At 49.8% G+C, this 20,041-nt stretch overlaps 1 protein-coding gene across 3 annotated transcripts in view; it reads right to left on the reverse strand.

The window, feature by feature from the left end:
• LOC108933369 (ubiquitin-conjugating enzyme E2 E2-like) overlaps positions 1-12,446 on the reverse strand; it is a 41,984-nt gene extending 29,538 nt beyond the window's left edge. For 2 of the 3 annotated variants that reach the window (XM_029248199.1, XM_029248198.1), the window contains exons 1-3: positions 12,296-12,446; positions 8,766-8,966; positions 6,695-6,745 (exon numbers count right to left, since the gene is read on the reverse strand). In XM_029248199.1, the coding sequence (XP_029104032.1) occupies positions 6,695-6,745; positions 8,766-8,959 (245 nt within the window). In that variant the 5' untranslated portion in view covers positions 8,960-8,966; positions 12,296-12,446. Of the gene's footprint in view, positions 1-5,067; positions 5,116-6,694; positions 6,746-8,765; positions 8,967-12,295 lie in introns of all 3 variants that reach the window. The other variant, XM_029248197.1, reaches the window with a different exon arrangement.
• Positions 12,447-20,041: the final 7,595 nt, after the last annotated feature.

Below are 20,041 nucleotides of genomic sequence, written 5' to 3' on the forward strand. Positions count from 1 at the left end.
GACGTGTGTGTCGGTCTTAACGGGCAGCGTAGCGAGGCACGGTGCTGTGCCCTGGAAGCGCGGTACAATTCTGATGTGCAGTGTAAATGTGGACTGGAGAGCTCCATGTGACCTTGGCTGTAAATCTCCCTCAGAGACTCATTTGTCCCAGTGGGACATGTTGAGCAGTGGTGTAGCGAAGACTCATTGTAAACGCTTAAGGTATCGCTCACAAACTAATCCCATTCAACTTACCAGCTGACTGGTGGGTCTCCAACCCAGTCTGAGTCATTCAGCAAGAAATAAGTGCTGATGTAACAAACTGCTTGTTGTAAAATACCTCATCTGTTAGAAATGAGCTCTCTGAAGCATCTTGCTTAATTTGACCTTCTTCCGGTTCCCAGCTGGAAGTCAAGCAGAACGCTGGTTATGTTTCCGTGTAAGCAGTACAATTCAAATGGAACCCATTCCATCAGTCCACACGTTGAACTAACTACTGGACCTGCCACAGGAAATTAAGCACAGGTACAATCCACACCAGGATCTTCCAAAGACCCCCCCCAGGGCCCCTCCCCCTTCATGAATATTTATGTCATAGCTGCAGCTGCTAATGAGCGATCAGAGTGTGAAGAATGGCTCTCGAATCCCCTCACAGCAACCGCCGCCGAACCTGTAACCATAGAAATGGGAGTCCACACCCCCGCCAACACAGTCCTGGACATCCCTGGGGAGCCAGGCACCAATCAGCAGCCGCCTCCTGTTCAGCCTGGATTGCTGCTGCACACATATCAATCCTGATTAAAATCAAGAGCGGACCAGCAACGGTTCCCTTCCACATGAATATTCATGAGGAGGTACGTGACGCGGAGATTTCGGCATTCAGTGCTGAGGGCTGGACGTTTCCTTGGAGAATAAGCGGCCCGTTCTGTCACTTGGCGTCAAAAAAGGCAGCAGTGTGGAAGCAAAAAATACACACACACTCTCTACAACCGCTTGTCCCAAGCGGGGTTGGGGTGAGCCGGAGCCTAACCCGGCAACACAGGGCGCAAGACCAAGGGGGAGGGGACACACCCAGGACGGGATGCCAGTCCGTCGCTAGGCACCCCAAGCAGGGCTTGAAACCCAGACCCACCACACAGCGGGCACCGGCTGAACCCGCCGTACCACCACGCCCCCGCTAAGCAAAAAAATAAATAAATAAAAATAAAGGTCACAAAGCAAGAATCCAGCCGCAGTGGAGATGTTCCTTCGTTGCATCCAGTTGCACGACATCCCTGGACACGATTAGGAGAGCGCAAGGCCTTCAGCAAATGATCTGCCTCAACTGAGTAGTGCACCTCGCACCCACGGGACACGGACTCGGCGCTGGACCACAGGCTTTGACCGTAAAGACCCCCGCAGGCTGCAGGCCACACCCACGACGCTTTGAGGGTGACTCAAGAGCTTTCGGCGTGCGGCCGAGCAGACAGGCTGCGCTTTAAACACTCCACGTTTATCCCACAAAATCCAGACCGGCCATTAACCGCGATCCATGCTCCTCCAGTGTCTCCAGTGAGGATAATCCAGCTGGATTTCCAGTGTGCGGAAGCCGTGACGCGAAGTGCCGTGTGAGATTTGTGTCGCGAAGACACTTTGAGTAATGATCCCCCGTCCAGACCTAGAGGAGCGTGGCTGGTATAAACAGCTGGAAAGAGGAAAAACTGAGTTGGATCACAAATGGATGCCTTCTGAGAACCCTAACCAACCTCCTCCTCGTCCTGGTGACACGGTAGAACAGAATCCAAACCCGCCGCCTACCGAGGCATATTGAGCAGACAGTCATCTGACACAGCCATCAGCTACAGCTGAACAGCCTACAGGACATCTGATGTAAATTCTGCACGGCACAACAGGCTTGAGATCCCCTAAGACGACGGAGCTGGAGAGGCCCACGTGCTCCAAACAGCCGACATCTGACACCAGGCCGTTGGCTTCCCGGATCAGGGCTGTGTGCAGACACTCCCGATACCTTGAACCAGTCTTCAGTCATTTAGTCACAACGTATAAAATCCAGCTAAGGTATTTAAAAAAAAAAAAAAAAAAAAAAGAAAACATAAGCACTGCGTGGTATACTTCCGGAGGCGATACCCTTCTATCTTTGGCAGCAGTAGCGGTGTGACGAGAGCAACACGGCAATACTGATCCTGCCTAATAACACACTGAGTGGGCAAATGCTGCCGCTCCAAAGTGTTTGCGCGTCCCTCTCGCCCCGTCTTGGTCCCCCTCAGCCATAATTCTCACTGCTCTACGGCTCTGTTTGAAAACTGCTTAAGAGGTGGCAGTGCCTTCGCTCAAACCGGCAGCTGAAAGGTCAGGCTACCAGCGCCTCTGCCAAGAGAAAGGGCCTAATGGCACCTCGCCAGGAGGGAGCGACGCAGAGATCCATTATCGGGCGACACTCGAAAACACTGCGCTGCGATCGAGTCTCTCCAAAAGGCCACGGCGCCCTGAGACGCGCAGGTCCCCCCAGGACCCGGCCGGCAGAGCAGAAGACACAGGCTGCTCCGGCATAACAAACAAACACTCACGGTCGGATCGTAACGATGCCGCGCGGCACATTCCCCCAAAGCAGAAACGGCCGACGACACGCAGCGCACTGTTTATATACGTGCTGACATTTTGAAACGCCGCGCCACTGTTTTCGCAGCACAGAGAGACGTGCCGGCCTCTCCCCGAATGTTTCGGCCACCTCCCCGTTCGCACGCCCCTTCGGGAACGACGAGTCTGCAAATCAACCATGAGTTATTCCTATCAGACACACCGGGTAAGGAATTCAATGCGTTTTTTTTCTGAACATCAGAGGGATGGGTGTGTGAGAGAGAGAGAGAGGGAGAGGGAGGGAAGGAGGGAGGGAGAAGAGCAGCGTGACCAATCCTCCCCCGGATCACTGCACCCTCTGGTCGGGGGCACTGAGAATGGTTATGGTAATTCAGAGTAAGCATGGCCAAAAAGCAGTTGGTTTAGCAGGAAGATAATGTCTCTGTAATGGGGTTATCTGCCAACCCTTCCAGCTCGGACATCACCTCCAATTATACGTATGGCGTCTATGCGGCCGGGACGCCAAAGGCCTTTCGAAACGCTGCCGGATGGCATCTCAGACGCTGAGGCCCCGGTCCGAGTGACGCTCTGTCTTCCAGGGTTTTTCGAATGTTTACCTGAGCTTGGCGGTGGACGAAAGAAGGGCAAATGACAGGACCCTTCCAGTGTTTCATTAATATCAGAAAGCAGCCATTTCTCAGCGAGCCCAAGAATAACGGGTTTAAGATGGAACAAAGGACTTAATGAGGCTTATAATAGCATCCCTCCCAAATCCCTGCCATCTCATGCTGGCCCTGGTAAACGTATGAAAACATCTCTTTGCTTCCATCAAACGCAGTAATGGCTGGAAACGTGCAGGAATTGACGGGGCCTCTAATTGAGAAGCAACCTTTGGCTGAGAGCGGACACCTCCGCGTTAACACGCCATTAGTCTTTGACAATGGAATTAGAGCGGCAGACGGCATTTTACCTTCCCCTCCTCCGGTAGGTCTCATTACGGTGTACGGACCGGACTGTCTCAGCCTTCTGCGCCACAAAGCTGCTGACGTACCGCAGTTGCCAAGGCAAACTCCGCAGTGACGGTGGCAACAACGACGAAAAATAAAAACAAACCAGAAACACAGTGGCACAGCGAGTAGCACTGTTGTCTCACAGTGCCTGGGTGGTGTGAGAGGAGGTGAGTTCGATCCCTGCTCAGTCTGCGTGGAGTTTGCATGTTCTCCCCGTGTGTGTGTGGGTTTCCTTCCACAGTCCATGGCATGCTGCTCCAAGTTTCCCCCATAGTGTGTGAGTGACAGAGAGAGAGAGAGTGTGTGTGTGTTCCACTGATGTATGGATGAGTGACCCAGTGTAAGTAGTGTATCTAGCAGTGTAAGTCACTGCGGTGAATAAGGTGTGTTGGTTGATAACGCTACATAGATTTCACTGGAGGTTGCTTTGGTGAAAGTGTCTGCTTAATATGTAAATGTTGGACGTGGGCCTACAAAAACCATTTAATATACAGTCTGAAAGCCTTCTACACCTTTTTCAGCACCTTCAACAGACATTCGACTCGCCTAACAAGGTGCACGAGGGCTTTGGCGGCACCTTGGGAAATACACTTATCTAATGCTTATTCTGCCACAGCCACGCAGGAGGAAATGTCTTTGAGTAATATAAATAACGGTGTACCGTGGTCACAGGTTCGTGGTTTTTTATTTGCTTACAAGAGCCACTTCATCAGAATAGGGTGGCTCAAACACTCACGGTCACGCTGTTCACCTGCTCAAAGGTGAAAGAGCAGAAACCCCTTAAAGAACTGAAACAACAACCTTCTGGCAACAACAGTGGACTGTGGCACCATCAGAGGTTATGCGCCAGCAGTCCTCATCTCCTCAAAGTCTCCTATGGCTTCACTAGCATCTATTCGTCACAAGGACTCAAATTATTAAGCGATAAATTGATTAGGGTGTGGAACGGATGTCGAATACGCCACAACGGCCCTATTTGCTTCATTCAAAACACATGAAACCCAGAAAGATCTGGAACGCTTTACGAAACGGGCTTTGTTCCAGAGAAAACGCATTTGACAGAAGAAGCTGTTAAAGCTCGGGAGAAGTCCAGCTTTGCACCACTGCAGAATGGTGAGAAACCACAGGCTGACAGGAAAGCAGATGCAAGGGGTCCACCTGCAAGTATCTCATGCCCTTCGGGTGTTTCTGAGGAGCGCTGGTCCACGTCTAAGTGCTCACACACTGAGAAGACGCATGTCGCACGCGTACAAGGACTCTTCTCAATCATATCCATTCAATTAACTTTTCTGGGCAACAGCATTGAGACCTGCGGCATGAGCACATTGTCTGTTCCTGGAAGTGTCTGACTCTCATAGAACCTTGACCGCTTTTTCTTGACGCATACAAGGGAAAGAGAAAGAAGAGCGAAACCTTCGCACCAAAGTCCCGCCTGAGGGGATGAAGTGGGGTCTGAAGTCCCTCAAAACAATAGACCTCATCCTGCCCACAGCGCACTGACCTGACAGTCTTCATCAGAGGAGATGCCTTCCAAAGTCCTCTCTCCACTCTATGTGAAAGGATGACAGGAAAGTGTTTCACCCTCCAAGCCAACAAATCACAAGACAGTTAAAGGCAGAGTCAAAGTGTCAAAGGAATTAAGGAAGGGTCGTTTCATTGGGTCTGGCTGTGCCACACAGAACGAGGTTCTTCTTGCCCAACCAAAAAGGATCCCCTCACATCAAGCATCTCCACGGCCTCCAACCCCTAAAGAACCCAACAGCGGTGACATGCCCAGTAAGAACAATCAATGAACGATGGCAGCACCGTGTGGTGTGGAACGTTGGGCGATATAAGGCTCTGGTGAGAGATCTCAAGCGTCAGCCATCCAGAAACAGCTCCCCTACAGATGCTGAAAGCTGAGCCCTGGGTCTCTGCACCTCTGCAGGGCTCCTTGCCAAAACGGCTGGCTACTCAAAGGACAAAGACATGCCGCGGGTAGGATCAAATCACACAGCATTTGGGTTCTAACACGGTGGAATTTAATTTTGTCTCATTTCCTCGTTGCTTAACTGCCTCGGTGCGGTCTCAGAGCTCTTTTCCAACCGAGTCGGGACCCTTCACAGAAATTCAAAGAGCAAGCAGGTAAAATGCAGTCTTGGGGAAGTTGCTCTTCATTACCAAGGGAAAAAACACACATGGATCACGTCAGCTCCTCTGGTTTGTGGTTTCGTAAAGCCGCACCACTCCGCCGCCGTGTCTCTCACATCCAAAACAAGAGTTTGCAGTAAAGTTCAGCCCATTTTCCCCACCGAGGCCCAAAGTGAGAGCACGCAGTCAGTGCACAACGGACTGCGGCCCCCCACTTGGGGGAATCCATTTATCAAGCTTTCAGCAAACCCCCCCCAACACAGGGCCGTTGCACTGTCTTTATTGCAAATTTTCCAGCCATGAAAAATCCCTCCACACCCATTTATAGGTTGGAGCTTTCAACAACAAGCTGTTACAGCGCACATAAAGAAGATCCTCCGGATGTTTGGGGTTCGAGGGGTGTGCTGCAGCACCACCGGAGTGCAGGGGAACGTACCAACCATCAGTATGACAGCATGACCCGGTGCTGATCTCCTTCAAACCGCTGGAACACAGGCAGACAACACAACAGGACGTGGACCACGTGACAGCAGGGTGAAAGAACTTTGTCCATTACTGACCGGTATCTGAAGGAATCGAGAACATCCTAATTCACAGGCCTGATGCAGTTTGGCACTTTTCCTAATGATGACAACATGACTAACTGCTTGTGTTCCTTCACAGGAAAACCAGGTGAATAAAATATTTAAACATACTCGCAACACACAGAAAACAAACAAAGCCGAAAGTGGTCAAACGTGGACATTTTAGGCAGCGCTACCATCGCTCCGCAGCACCGCGTCCATCACAGGCCTCAGCCACTGCTACCGCTCCACTTCTCCAGCATAACCTGCTCATCCTGGCCAGCAACACAGCACCTCACTGCTGCTAAACACACTGTTTCCTATGTCAATAGAAAGTGAGGTGGAAATACACCAGACCGTTTGAGATAACTAGGAATAACCTACAAAGTCATGCAGAACGTCAACCACGCAGCTAAGAGCAGCCTCAGCTCATACCTGCAGTTGGGCGGTGGGTCCAGGGTGATTTCCGCCAACTCCTTCTGAATCCTGGAGGAGAGAAAAGGGAAACTGCTGCTGTCATGATGGTCATGTCTAGGTACCCACCCTGAGCTGAAACACCGTAACAATTACCCAGCCATGAAAATAGCCAAATAATTGTATGTAGCATGAAAACTTAAAATTGTAAGTTGCCTCGGACAAAGGTGTCAGCTAAAAACAGCATAATACCCATAAGCTACCAAGGCTTTGTGCAGGAAATCATCATCAAAATAAACAATCCCTGATCTTTATTGGACCTTTCGAAACAATGGAAAACAAACTGACTTCTCTCCGCAGTGTTGCCTGTTGGACTGAATGGTGCGACTCAACAGATTATTATTAGCATTAATATGGACAAACTGGAATCTTGGGTGTTTTCCAGTCTATCCAGCCAAGCTTCTCCTTAATAAGCCAACTAAACCTCACCAGTGTGAACTTCACTCACTGTATAAGCATCTGTAAACACATCTGAATGACCCTTATATGCAGCTCTGGTAGCAAATGGGCATTTGCTCTTCATTTAGATCAGAAAACCATCTGTTCGATGCCGCAAACTGGACTACGCTTGTCATGTCTCAACATTTAAATAATGACATGTGCTGGCCATCACGTCTGCTGGAGGAACGCAGCTCATTAGCCTTCTCCACTTTTCCACGCCAAGGTTTGGCATGGCGCGCGTCCCTGACGTGACCCTGAGAGAGAGTGGCTTTTATGGGCTGAGCACCGGGGGGGTCAAGTTTCACACCCGTGATCGTCTTGTTGCATAAGCATGTCAGTGATTAGCTCGCTGGAGCCCTGCTCTGAATGCCGCTTATGTAACTGTTATTAAACTCGGGCTTAATCTGGTGTATACATGGGAGAGACCTCCTCGACGGCCGTTTAAGTGCCCATTGCAACGATATGTAATCTTAAAGACGCTACTTCCAGTCCTGAGCGGGGACCTACTGCTCTACTGCTGTGCCACATTCTTAACCTCAGCTTAACCATTAAATATCCAGCTGTACAAATGAGCAAACTCATAGGTCACTTTGGGTGAAAGCAATGGAGAAGACATGAGCTGCAGCTGTGATGGGGCCCGGGGGGCTGGCATCCGTCTTGTCTGTCTGGATGGAAATGGAACATCCATCCAAAAGTGCTTCTCTTCTGCTTGCTCGATCAACACCACCGCCTTCACCAAACCCCAGAAAAGTGCTTACAAAAACATGGTAGCTGCTAACGGGAGAGCTTTTGCTCCTGCGCCGATACTGAACTATGTATCCGAAAAGCATCCACAGGGAAATGTGTTCTGCTGCACTTTCAGGTGTATTACAGCACTGCTTTCTCATAAAAAAGCTCTCTGGGCGAGACAGAGCGCTTCTCCCCTCAGATGGCAGTCCTGCCCTTTGCAGCTTCAGACCCACTGTATTTACACTGGTAAGAATGAGTTGCAACTAGGGCATGTAAATCTCAAGTGGACCACACCAGGTGAAAGCACCACCTTGGGTTCACAGGTGTCTTCTGAAACTGAACTTCTGCATTTTAAGTCCAAGTCCACAAAGCAGTGGAGAAACACCTTCACATGACTATAAACATAAATACGTTACACGAGACCTACAACTGATCGAAGTCCAATACTGCTGACGGCCAGCTGTTCTGTCCCCGCTCCTGCTGTAGTACCCTTGATCGAGGTACAAATGGGTAAATCTTTCTAAGCAGCTTAGCATACAAACCCAACACTATCCACAGAACCATTGGATAAAGATGTCATCTAAATAATGGTTAATGATATGATAATAACCACAAGCTACCAAGACATGATACAGATAAGAATAATCAAAATAACTCATGCCTGGACTTGATCGGGCCTTCTGAAACAATACGTACGAGACTGACTTCCACAGAATCTGTATCAGAACGACAATGTCTTCAGCGTGGAGAGCCCTTGGCTTGAATTAGGTCTCTAAATGATAATGAGTAAACTAATTGAGAGTGCTGCCTTTTGGACTCAACGGTGCGCCGTGACAGATAAAACCCAGAGCTGCAGACGTACCGCTTGGCGCTGGTGGACAGCTTGGCGGCCGTCTTGCTCGATATCTTGGTTTCCTTCTTTTTAGGCTGTGCCTGCTCGCGCTCCGGCTCGCGCTCCGGCTCCGCCGCGGCCGACTCCCGCTGCTCCACATCGGAGCTGCCTCCGCTCGTGTTGGGACTGTCGTCCGGTCTTGTCGGGTGCCCTTCTCTGGACATCCTATTCCTGCGCGTAAACACGACATCATCAATAATCATCCCCGGACCCTTTGTTGCAGACCAGGCCCTCGGTGCGCCGATCCCCTCCCCCACCTCTGAGCAGACGCTCACAGGAGGGGTGTCCATTGCCAAGCCCTCTCCGCTATTCCCACAAGGTCCACCCAGAACCCCATTCCACCCACATAACCCACAGAGCGAGGGAATAAGCAGCTAAATCAAGATCAAACCCCTTCTGATAGCGCAGCGATCCCAGCAAGGGGCCGCCCTGCCAGTCAGTCATCCTCCATTCGACTCGGTGTCTGATAGCATCTCCCTCACGATGCTCGGCCCACAGGGGCCGAGGCACCGCTCTGTTCATGAAACAATAACGGAAACATTTTTGAGCCGAGGAACGGCGGTCTTTGAACTGGGAAGTGACATCACCGGCCGGCTGCACGGAGGAGCCTCAGAAGCAGATGGGAACGTGTGATGTGCCATTTCAAAGCCTTTTTTGAGCTTTGTCAGTGCTAACACAAATATCGCCTTCAAAGCTCTAGACAGAGGAGCTTTTTTCCCTTTTCGAACCAGTGACTCCGGCTGTCGGCAAGTATCTAATTCATTATAAGCGGAGGGCATTCGTATAATATAATCGCGCAACATAAAACATCTTATCCCAGAGGTGTTTAAAAGCGCGGTGTGAAAGGTTACGTCTCTGGTGGGACTCCACAGCATCGAAATATCTGCAGAATTAAGACCTTATTCAGATGAAAATATGTAATTTCCCCATTAGCATTCTGCTCATCGTGATTACAGTGCGTCTCTTTTTGTCCACAAATTAAGGTCACGGTTATGAGTGTTCACGAGGAAAAACGACAGTATTATGAAAATTGCGCGAGTAATTGGTACTGCTTGGTATTAAAGCCAGAATCGCACTTACGGTAAACCTTCGCACAGATGCTATTTCCAAAAAGTCACAAGTGGCATGCGTGAGTGCACACACCCCTGAGAGGAGTCTGTGAGGACTGCACACACTGCAGGAATTTACCGACGGCGGTGCGCGCCTCTCGAAGCGCGCCTGTCTTTTCGGGCTAATTCTATTTTTACTGTTTCACTCAGCTAACAATTTAATCCAAAGTGATTCGCCGTATCTGACCCATTTATACAGCGGGACATTTTTGCTGGAGTAATTCAGGGCAAGTATCTTATTGAGGATCACTTCAGCGGGGGCAAGTGGTGTAATCTGAACCGACAACCAGCCAAAAACAGGTGTGTGTTTTGCACTGCAACCCTGCCTGCTGCCCCCAGTAACACTTCCGTGACAAAACAGGGACAGCTGGTAGCGTAGTGGTTAGAGCTACTGCCTTTGGAGCAAAAGGTGCCAGGTTTGAGCCTCGCCTCTGGCTGTAGTACCCTTGAGCAAGGTACTTGCCCTAAATTGCTCCTGTAAAATTACCCAGCTGTATAAATGGGTAAATAATTGTAACCTTGTCACTTTGGAGAAAAGTGTCATATAAATGTGAAACACACTATGGTATTTTCCAACCTTCCATGCAGGTAAAGAGCACCATCACCAGCCTTGCATGGCTCTTCAGTTACAGTAGATTCCTTTAGAGAAGCCTCACTAAGCTTGTTACCCTTCTCCTACAGAACTGCTCAAGGTTTTGTTTTATTCTCTGCCAAGAAAGAAAAACACTTTGGATGCGAGGAGGCAGCGGAGGTGAAGGTGCAGTCACCGATATCAGCAGCTGTGCAGGAAGGGTCTCTCCAACCCTCGCACTTGCCGGCCTCCTCACGCCTGACCTCGGCTGCTCTGGCACATTCGTACCCGTTTGATCAAGATCAAATATAAATATTCCTCACGTCACTTTCCCTCAGAGTGAAGTCAGCACTGTACATGCAGCCTGTACTGTGTCTACCGTAGTATACTTTTACTACAGTATGCACTGGGTGGTGCAGAAGTTAGTCGTTGTCACTTTGCAATTGAAGGAAGCCGGTTTGAATCCCACCTCCTGCTGTAGAACCCTTGAAATTACCCTGTATAAATACAGTAAAAACTACCCCAGTATACAAAGCAGCTTAGTGTAGACATTTGCATTTATTCATTCAGCTGACACTTTTTTCCAAAGTCACTTACAATGTTAATGTATCTAAAATTACTTACCCATTTATACAGCTGGGTAATTTTACAGGAGCACTTTCAGGACATCTTGCTCAGGGATATTACAGCAGGTGGTAAGACTCGAACCTGTGACCTTCAGGTCCAAAGATAACAGCTGTACCCACTACGCCACCAGATGACTTCAGCAAAAGTCATACTACAAATTGCTTTGAAGAAAAGTGTGAGCAAAATTAATACATGCACTAACAGTTATGTAACTTACTATATGTTATATGCTCCTCTATGCATTACAAGTCAATGACATTGGGACAAGGACGGATGTTTATGTTCAGAGATTAGAACATCTAGTCCGACATTGAAACAGATTTTTTTTTCCCCCGATGAACAAAAACCACTGGGGTCCCAGCGGGGCCCCCACGGAAGCACAGGCCCAGCATCGGCGGGATCCGAACCACCTCTGGCCATAACTGCGTAAAACGCAGCGGTGCTTATAGCCATATCCATTTCCGTACACTAATTCACAACAAAGGGATCATCCGCACAGTCCTGTGCGCTCATTACTCGTTTGTGTTGGGAAGTAATAAAAGTAAAATGGTAACGGAACTATTTTCCGAGCCTTGGCACGAAGAGGTGCGTGTCAGAGCCCGGATGTACGCAGAGCGACACACGGCACCGGGGCTCCACGCGCACTCCGGCAAACCGCTCGTGTCCGGTGATGATGGGGAGACCCCCGAAGACCCCCGAAGACTCCAGAGAGACCCCGCTAAGGCCCCAGGGTCCTCTAATGACCCCGCAGAGACCCCACCGAGACCCCAGAGAGGCCCGAGCGAGTCCCTCAAACATCCCGCAGAGACCGCCGCCAAGAAGACCCCCCAAGACCCCAGAGACCCCAGAGACTGCCAAAGAGCCTGTCATAATCACAGAGGAAGGGTACTAAACTGACGGAAACAATAAAAATAGTCTGGCACTACAAGGTAATTAACGAGGGCGAACGCATCTGTTTTTCATATGTGAACACATGGCCATACAGAGAGAAAACACACTGTGTGAGAGAGAGAGAGAGAGAGAGAGAGAGAGAGAGAGAGAGAGTCTCGAGCTGCCTCGGCACAAAGACACAGAGCACCTCCCCCCCCACTACCCCCCCTACGGAAAACTGTCACTTCCACGGGACACGCGCGCACTTTAACAAACACCCTGCCGGCGCCGTCGCGAGGCCGACGCGCGCGCGCGCGCCTCACCTCTCGAGACGTCGAAATCCGCACTGTCGAAGCCGACGTGGAGGCGCCTCCCGCTCGTGCGTCCGTCCGCTCGCTCGCGTCCCCCCTTCGCTTCTGACGACGAGAAGCGCGGCCGAGAGAACGCCAGGCGGACTGGACCGCCTCCACGCGCGCTCCCGAGTGCTGTGCGCGTGTCCGCGCGCGCGGAGGCGCTACGGGAGCGAGCGGAGGGTAGCGGCAAAACATTTTAAAGATGAATAGAAGAGAAGAAAATCACGCTCGTGTAATACATAAGTAGGAATAAAGAAACGGAAATAAAGCAACGAGACGACTGAGCGCGCGGTGAACAGCGTCAGCAGCCTCGCGCCCATCCTGTGGCGGCAGTATTATCGCACATTTGATGAGGTTTTTTTGGGCCCTTTTCAGCACTAAGCAGGTGGTAAATGTGGTTGAACAAAGGAACTCTTTCTAATGCACCTACGTGACTATCCGTCCGGACAGCTACAATAAATAAAAGCGAACAGATTCGCAAGTTGGAATGGCGCTCCGTCACATAACCCCTGAACTGACAGAAAACTCTTCAGAAGCACCAAGTTCACGCAAAGCTTTTGAAAACGACTGCAAATGTAAAGATTGTTTGGTGCAAGGAAGCATTTAAAAATTATCTCGTTTTCAGTGGTTTTCAATGTTTGGCTGGAGAAGCGGGTAAACCCTCCTGGTGCGGTGTGTCAGAGTAAAAGCCGTACTGTATGCAGTCGCAAGTGTGCGACCGCTGGATTTCTCACCAACTGGCTGCTGCGAAGCACAATGTGGCCAATGACACCCTACAGCACGCAGCACACGAGAGTTAAAAGCGTTTAGTACATAAGGCGGCGAGTAGCTATGAAGAAAACGGGCAACGTGCGGAAGCTCGCGCCTTCGGCTCGGCCCATTCTGATGTAATTTGGTGTAACGCCTTGATGAGCCGGTCGATGCCTGAGCCGTGCAGCGGAAACCAAATTAAAAATCCTGCATCATCAAGACCGTAAAGGTCACTACTCTGACCTCGGTCAAAATGTGTCTAAATTCCCACTTTCCATCATTTCCGCACATACGGGGCGTAAGGCCGGAGGGGGAGGGGATGCAACCAGGACGGGATGCCAGCTCATCACAAGGCACCCCAAGCAGGACTCGAACCCCAGACCCCCCAGAGAACGGGAGCCGGCCAAACCCGCTGCACCACCGCATCCCCCTTATTCCTTCATTTCCAGGCATACTAATAGTGCTTGGAGCTGCTGCCTTTGGGTCCTTGTGAAAATTACCCTAGTTACCGAGCCCTGACAGTGGATCCTGGTCACTCATTGATTTGTGGTTCAGCTGCCACTCTGCGACCTGGTTGATTAGGAGCGTGTGTGATCGCGTGGCCCTCAAGGACCTGGGGCTGGATGTCATGGTGGACACCAGGGTGCAAAAGAAGGCAGCGAAACCCTCTTACTGCTCTGGTTCTGACATCTCTGTCTCTCCAGAGAAGGTACCTTGAGAATTTCACATCTGTATCCGTACCGCTCCGGCTGTGAGTGAAATGCACGTTTGTTTACTTCGAGTCGTACGTGACTTTGGAGATGGGCGTCCACTAAATGAATAAATGTCAGTTTAAATGTCAACTACCCGGACAGCTCGGAGGGGTGGGAGGCAACAGCGGGGCTTCTGAGCAGCACTGTCTCTCTGTCTGGCTCAGTAGATTGTGGATGGCGAGGGGAAGACAGCCCCTCGCTCTGATGAGCCGGGGTGGCCTGGCAGGTCCGAGCCCCCTGCTACGAGTCTTTAGGACACGTGGTAAATAGGAAAGCCCGACACAGAACCCTGGTCAGAGCTAAAGTACGGAGTTTGTGCTCACCTGTAGCTCCGCGATACTTTTTTCTTTTTTTACCCCACTCAACATGCTATACAGGCATAATAAAAGTGCTTGGAGCTGCTGCCTTTGGGTCCAAAGACTGAAGGTTTGAATCTTACCTACTGCTGTAGTACCTCCGAGGAAGGTACTTGTATTAAATTGCTACGGTAAAATTACCCAGCTGTAAAAATGTATAAATAGTTTTAGGTTGCTTGATGATCTAAGTTACATGGAAAAAAAGATCATCTAAATGAATAAGCGTAAATGTAATAAGCAATACAAGCATAATCTTGAGCAATTAAAAAAAACTATGGTATTTACCATGAAGGGGGGCATGGTGGGGCAGTGGGTCGGACCGGGTCCTGCTCTCCGGTGGGTCTGAGGTTCGAATCCTGCTTGGGGTGCCCTGCGACGGACTGGCGTCCAGTCCAGGGTGTGTCCCCTTCGACCTTACGCCCTGTGTTGCCGGGTTAGGCTCCGGTTCCCCCGACCCCGTATGGGACAAGCGGTTCAGACAATGTGTGTATGTATTTACCATGAAATGCACACAACAACTGCACATCATGTTGGACCTGGAGGTTTTATATGCAGGTGGAGAAGGATGGAGAAGCAAAACCTCAGTGATGGGCTCAAAACTGGTAAATACAGAAGACAAAAGATCATCTACAGTTTATTCACCTTCTCTTTCCTTCTTTTCCACCGTCTCCATCAGTTAGTACATCAGATGAAGCTTTCGCACAACTTGAATTTGAATGCTAGCTCTCTTTTCGCGAAAAATAAATACGAAATAAATCACAAGAAAGTTTGCATTGCCCAAAAGGTTTTTACTGGAAATTTTGTAAGTTGGGGACCAACCGTAAGTAGCTTAGTATACAAACTTAATAATGCAAATCACTTTGGGGAAACGTGTCAGCTCAATGGATAAATAATAAGCTGAAAAACGTGGTTGGGATGGTTTTCCAGCAAAAAACAACACGAATGTTTTCTGTGATCGGTCTGCACTATTTACTCCAGCTCATGAAGAGAAAGGAGCAATGTGAAGGAAAGGCATGCAGGGAAGGTAGTGCAGTGCTTTAAAACACTCTTGTGGTCTGAAGGTTGCTGGATCAATGCCCTAAATCTCTGCCTCTGAGCAAAACGCCTGAATATTTCATGAACATCCAGCTGTGTAACTTTACGCTGTGAAATAACGAAGGATAACAACCAATATAATGATACCGCTGGGGCACAGTGCATTACTCATGGAACAAGTTGTCCCATGTTATTCCTCCACTTCTTACCCTTTAACACTAATAAAACAAATGTCATGTTCACTCCGATGCCTGTACTGGAGACCACAGGGCAGAGATATGTTTATAAAGCAGTTCGCTGTCAGCATTCATTTGCCGTGTACCATTAGGGAACCCTCTGAGGAATTTTACTGTGGTGAAAAAGCAAACATGTTAATAAAAATAAAGACTGTGCCCAAAGTGTTGGAATAAAAATTAATGCAGAAGGAAAAATCAGGGCAGAAGCTTCCAGTAAATGTGTTGTTAAGCCAGGAGGCCAGCTTGTGTCATGGTTACAGCTGTTGCCTTGTGTTTGATGGTCTTGGGTTCAGATCCCACCTCCTGCTGGAGTGCTGTTGATGAAGGCAGTTAACTTGAATTGCACTAGTACAAATTATGCACACACACACATTAACTGAAACCACTTGTCCCAAGTGGGGTCGTGGCAAGCCAGAGCCTAACCTGGCAACTCAGGGCATAAGGGACACACCCAGGACGGGATGCCAGTCCGTCACAAGGCACCCCAAGCGGGACTCGAACCCCAGACCCTCCGGAGAACAGGACCCGGTCAAACTCACACACACACACACACACACACACACACAGAGTTTCTGAACCGCTTGTCCCATATGGGGTCACGGGGAACCGGAGCCTATCCGGCAACACAGGGCGTAGAGCCAGAGGGGGAGGGGACACACCCAAGACGGGACGCCAGTCCGTCACAAGGCACCCAAAGTGGGACTCGAACCCCAGACCCGCCGGAGAACAGGACCCAGTCAAACTCACTTAGTACAAATTACGCAGCTGTGTAAATGGGTAAATCGATGTATGTACCTTATAATGCAGACCTAATATTGAAAGTCTTTTGGAGAAAAGCATCCGATAAATAACTAAATAGAAAGACACGGGATTTAAATGTAGTAAAATATATGGACACTATGTTCAGTGAATGATCCATGCTGTCCCGCAGTTTAATCCATACTTCCCCTCTCGGTTCCCCAAGTCAACCAATAGTTTGTTTTCCCTCTGTGCTGCATGTCTCATCCTGTGTGCACACCCTGGCAGAGCTCAGTTCCCACCGCGGTTCAGCTCCTAAAAGGTGCCGAACGTTCCGGCTCCAATCCCGGCGAAATGAGCGTGGCCGAGCCGCGAGGTGTATCAATGTCACCACTTCAGCGGGAGAATCGCCATGACTGTTCCTCTGCTCTATCACAAGTAATATATTTTAACAGCAAACCAGTCCGGCTGAATTAATTTTTCTGCTCATACACAGAAAAATTCAGATGCTGGAAAGTGGGAGAATGAATATGTGGCTGTCAGCCTTCGAAGGGACTCATGGCTCCTCGATGCAACGCGAATCTGTCTCGTTAAATGGACCGGCGAGGACGGAGCTGCGGTCCACAGCGAGATGCGCCAGGCGCTGACGGCTTCCCGGGGGGCGTTGCGGTCGTGCCAGAGTTACAGAGCACGGTGCGTGACACGTGGAGGGGGGTGTCGTGGCAGAGAGACTGGAGGAGGCCTGGTGGCTGGTGGTTGCAAAACGGCTCAAAGTCGCCACGAAAATGTGTTCGACAGGTCCAGCGTCGAGGGGGTCGAGCCTGGAGTCGTTTTTTTGGGTTGTGACCCCGTTTTAGGCTGTTCGTGTCGAGCAACCATGGCATTCAGCAGTCAATGTCAATGTCAATGCATGGCTTCGACTCGCTGATATAGAACTACGCAGCACTTAAAACCGATTAAATTCTCCACATTTCTGCAATTATTTCCAAGTATCAGCATCTGTCAGCAGGTGGAGTAGTGGTCAGAGTCCGTTCCTTCTGAGCGAAGAACCTCGGTTCCAATCCCTCACCTGGCTGGCTGCAGTACTCTTGATCAACACACTAACCCTGAACTGATACGGTAAGAATACACTTCTGTATGAATGGGTAAATCGCTGTATTGTCCATTATCTAACGGGGTAAATCCCCTTGGACTAATGCGTCGGCTAACCAAAGGTTAATAAAATAATCGGTCACAAGCCGATTCAGTTGTAAGACAGCGGTGGAATGTAAAGAGCTGAAGAAATTTCTTTGTCCTCATTGTGAGGCCTGAGATCAGACGCGCTGCTCAGTTCAGCCCACATTTAGTCAATGTAGCCTTTGTGGTCATGACTTCACAAGGACGCAGCGGCACTGGAGATCTGCTCAACCACAGATGATACGTATTTTCATAACCTTGCATTCCTGGGGCAGCACTCAGTCTGAATGTTCACCCCAGACAATGCAAACACAGATTTATGCACTCAGACAGACTTAAATTATGCATCTTTTTGATTACACACAGATGCTGAAATACACACACTGACTGAAACCGCTTGTCCCGAGCGGGGTCGCAGGAGCCAGAGCCTAATCCGGCAACACAAGGTGTAAGGCTGGAGGGGGGAGGGGACACACCCAGAACGGGACGCCAGTCCATCGCAAGGCACCCCAAGCGGGACTCGAACCCCAGACCCACCAGAGAGCAGGACACGGTCAAACCCACGGCACCACCGCATTCCCTGACCCTGAACTAGTAAAAGTCATATTTCATGCAGGGCGACACAGTGACGCAGCGGGCAGTGCTGCTGCCTCACTGCTTCTGGAGGTGGGGTTGAATCCAGGTCATTCTCCGTAGAGCTGTCATGTTCTCCCTGTGTTCGCGTGTCTTTCCTCCACATGTTCCAGATTCCTCCTACAGTCCAAAGACGTGTTGCCCCTCGCGTGAGTATGTGTTAGTCCGTGAGTGTGTATCATTGCCCTGCGATAGACTGGTGCCCTGGTCCAGGGTAAACTCTGTCTCACACACTATGTTTCCAGGATAGGCTCCACACCACTGAGACCCTGCACTGGACAAGTGGTTGATGAAAATGAAAAAAACTTGAATTAAAAAAAAACAAAAGAGAAAAAAGGATACAACCACTAGGGGGCGACTGTGATTAATCATAAAATTGATGTCGGAGATTCTTTGTTCTTTTTCACTGCTCAGTGATGACAAACCTGTCAAACATTTCTTGTTGGGAATAATTATTCCATACTCTGTTCTACCACCCTGAAAATAAATAAATAAATAAATAAATAAAACGTTGCTTGATAAATTGATACATTGGGGGGGCATGGTGATATACAATCATGGTTTTTAATTTTTCGGTATTTTAAAGCTTTTTTACCAAGATTGTTAAAGACTATCAGTAATACTATCAATGAGACTGCTTGAACATATCACGTCAAGAAAGATACGTGTCATGTTTAGGTCACTACGTATAAAGAGGTCATAACCCTTTGACTGTGTAATGGTACTTTTTTCGTGTCCCCCTTCCCTTTAGCCTTTCGCTGCCGTGCAGCGAAATGTATTTCGAATGTGCTACAAGAGTACAGTTTGCGGAAAGGTACCTAAAAAGTGAACAGGTTTTTTTAAACAAATGGGGCAGCACACAAAGGTGAGAGAGCGCTCGTACCCCGAACGGGGCGAGTTCGAGGGTCTCTCCCACCCCCACAGCCGCAGCGGAAAAAGCAAAAACGGCAAAGGTCTCGCCGATGAGCCGCCCGGAACAGCAGGCTGGTCCGACAAGTTCCGGGTGAGAGCGGAAGTGCCGGAGCAGCTCTGCTCACCACCAGGTAGAGCTCTAACACAGCAGTTGAGGTGACTTCCCGAAGGGCCTCCGGCGAGGTAGAAACACAGCCCTCGGAGCGAAGGGCCTCACCGCTGGATCACCGGTGTCCTCAGTGGCAAGAAGGCAGTAAGGGTAAAGCGACCCGCGGTACTTATCCCAGGAAGACAAAGGAGATGGTGGTGAACTTCGGGAAGGAAAGGAGAACTGACCTCAGTCCTGTGCTCATGAAGGGTGAGGCTGCGGAGGGAGTCCCCACTGTCAAATTCCTGGCCGTGAACATCACAGAAGACCTCTCTTGGACCACACGCACCTCTGCTGTCATTGGAAAGGCACAACGACGCCTCTGTTTCTCGAGAGGACGGAGGAGAGCGAGGCTGCCCCGGGATCTTCTCGTGAGTTTGCACCGATGTACGGTGCGCCGACGTACTGCGGTACGGCACGGTACGCCAGCTGCACGCGGGAAGAACAGAAGGCTCTGGAACGGGTCATCGGGACGGCTCAGAACATCATCGGCACACAGCTACCGGCGGTCGAGGACATGTATCTGTCCAGATGTCAGAGCAGAGTCTCCAAAGTGATCAGGGGCTCCACTCACCCTTCACACTGCAGGACAATTCACTCACACACCACAGGAATGAAAAAGAGCTTCTTCCCCAGAGCTGCGAAACAGCAGAACACTGCCTGATTTTTATTGTATTATACTGTATCATCCAGTAGGGGGTGCGGTGGTGCTGTGGGTTTGACCGGGTCCTGGTCTCTGGTGGGTCTGGGGTTTTAGTCCTGCTTGGGGTGCCTTGTGATGGACCGGCGTCCCGTCCTGGGTGTGTCCCTTGTGCCCTGTGTTGCTGGGTTAGGCTCCAGCTTGGGACAAGCGGTTTCAGTCAATGTGTGTGTGTATTATCTATGTATCTGTTTATTTACTGTGTTATCTGTTTAATTTTCTATTTTTCTACTTAAGTGTTGTGTTTTTTATTGTTGTCTGAAGAACTCAGGGGGTACCA

This window comes from Scleropages formosus, chromosome 23 (assembly GCF_900964775.1).
Source record: "Scleropages formosus chromosome 23, fSclFor1.1, whole genome shotgun sequence".
NCBI classification, from domain to species: Eukaryota; Metazoa; Chordata; class Actinopteri; order Osteoglossiformes; family Osteoglossidae; genus Scleropages; species Scleropages formosus.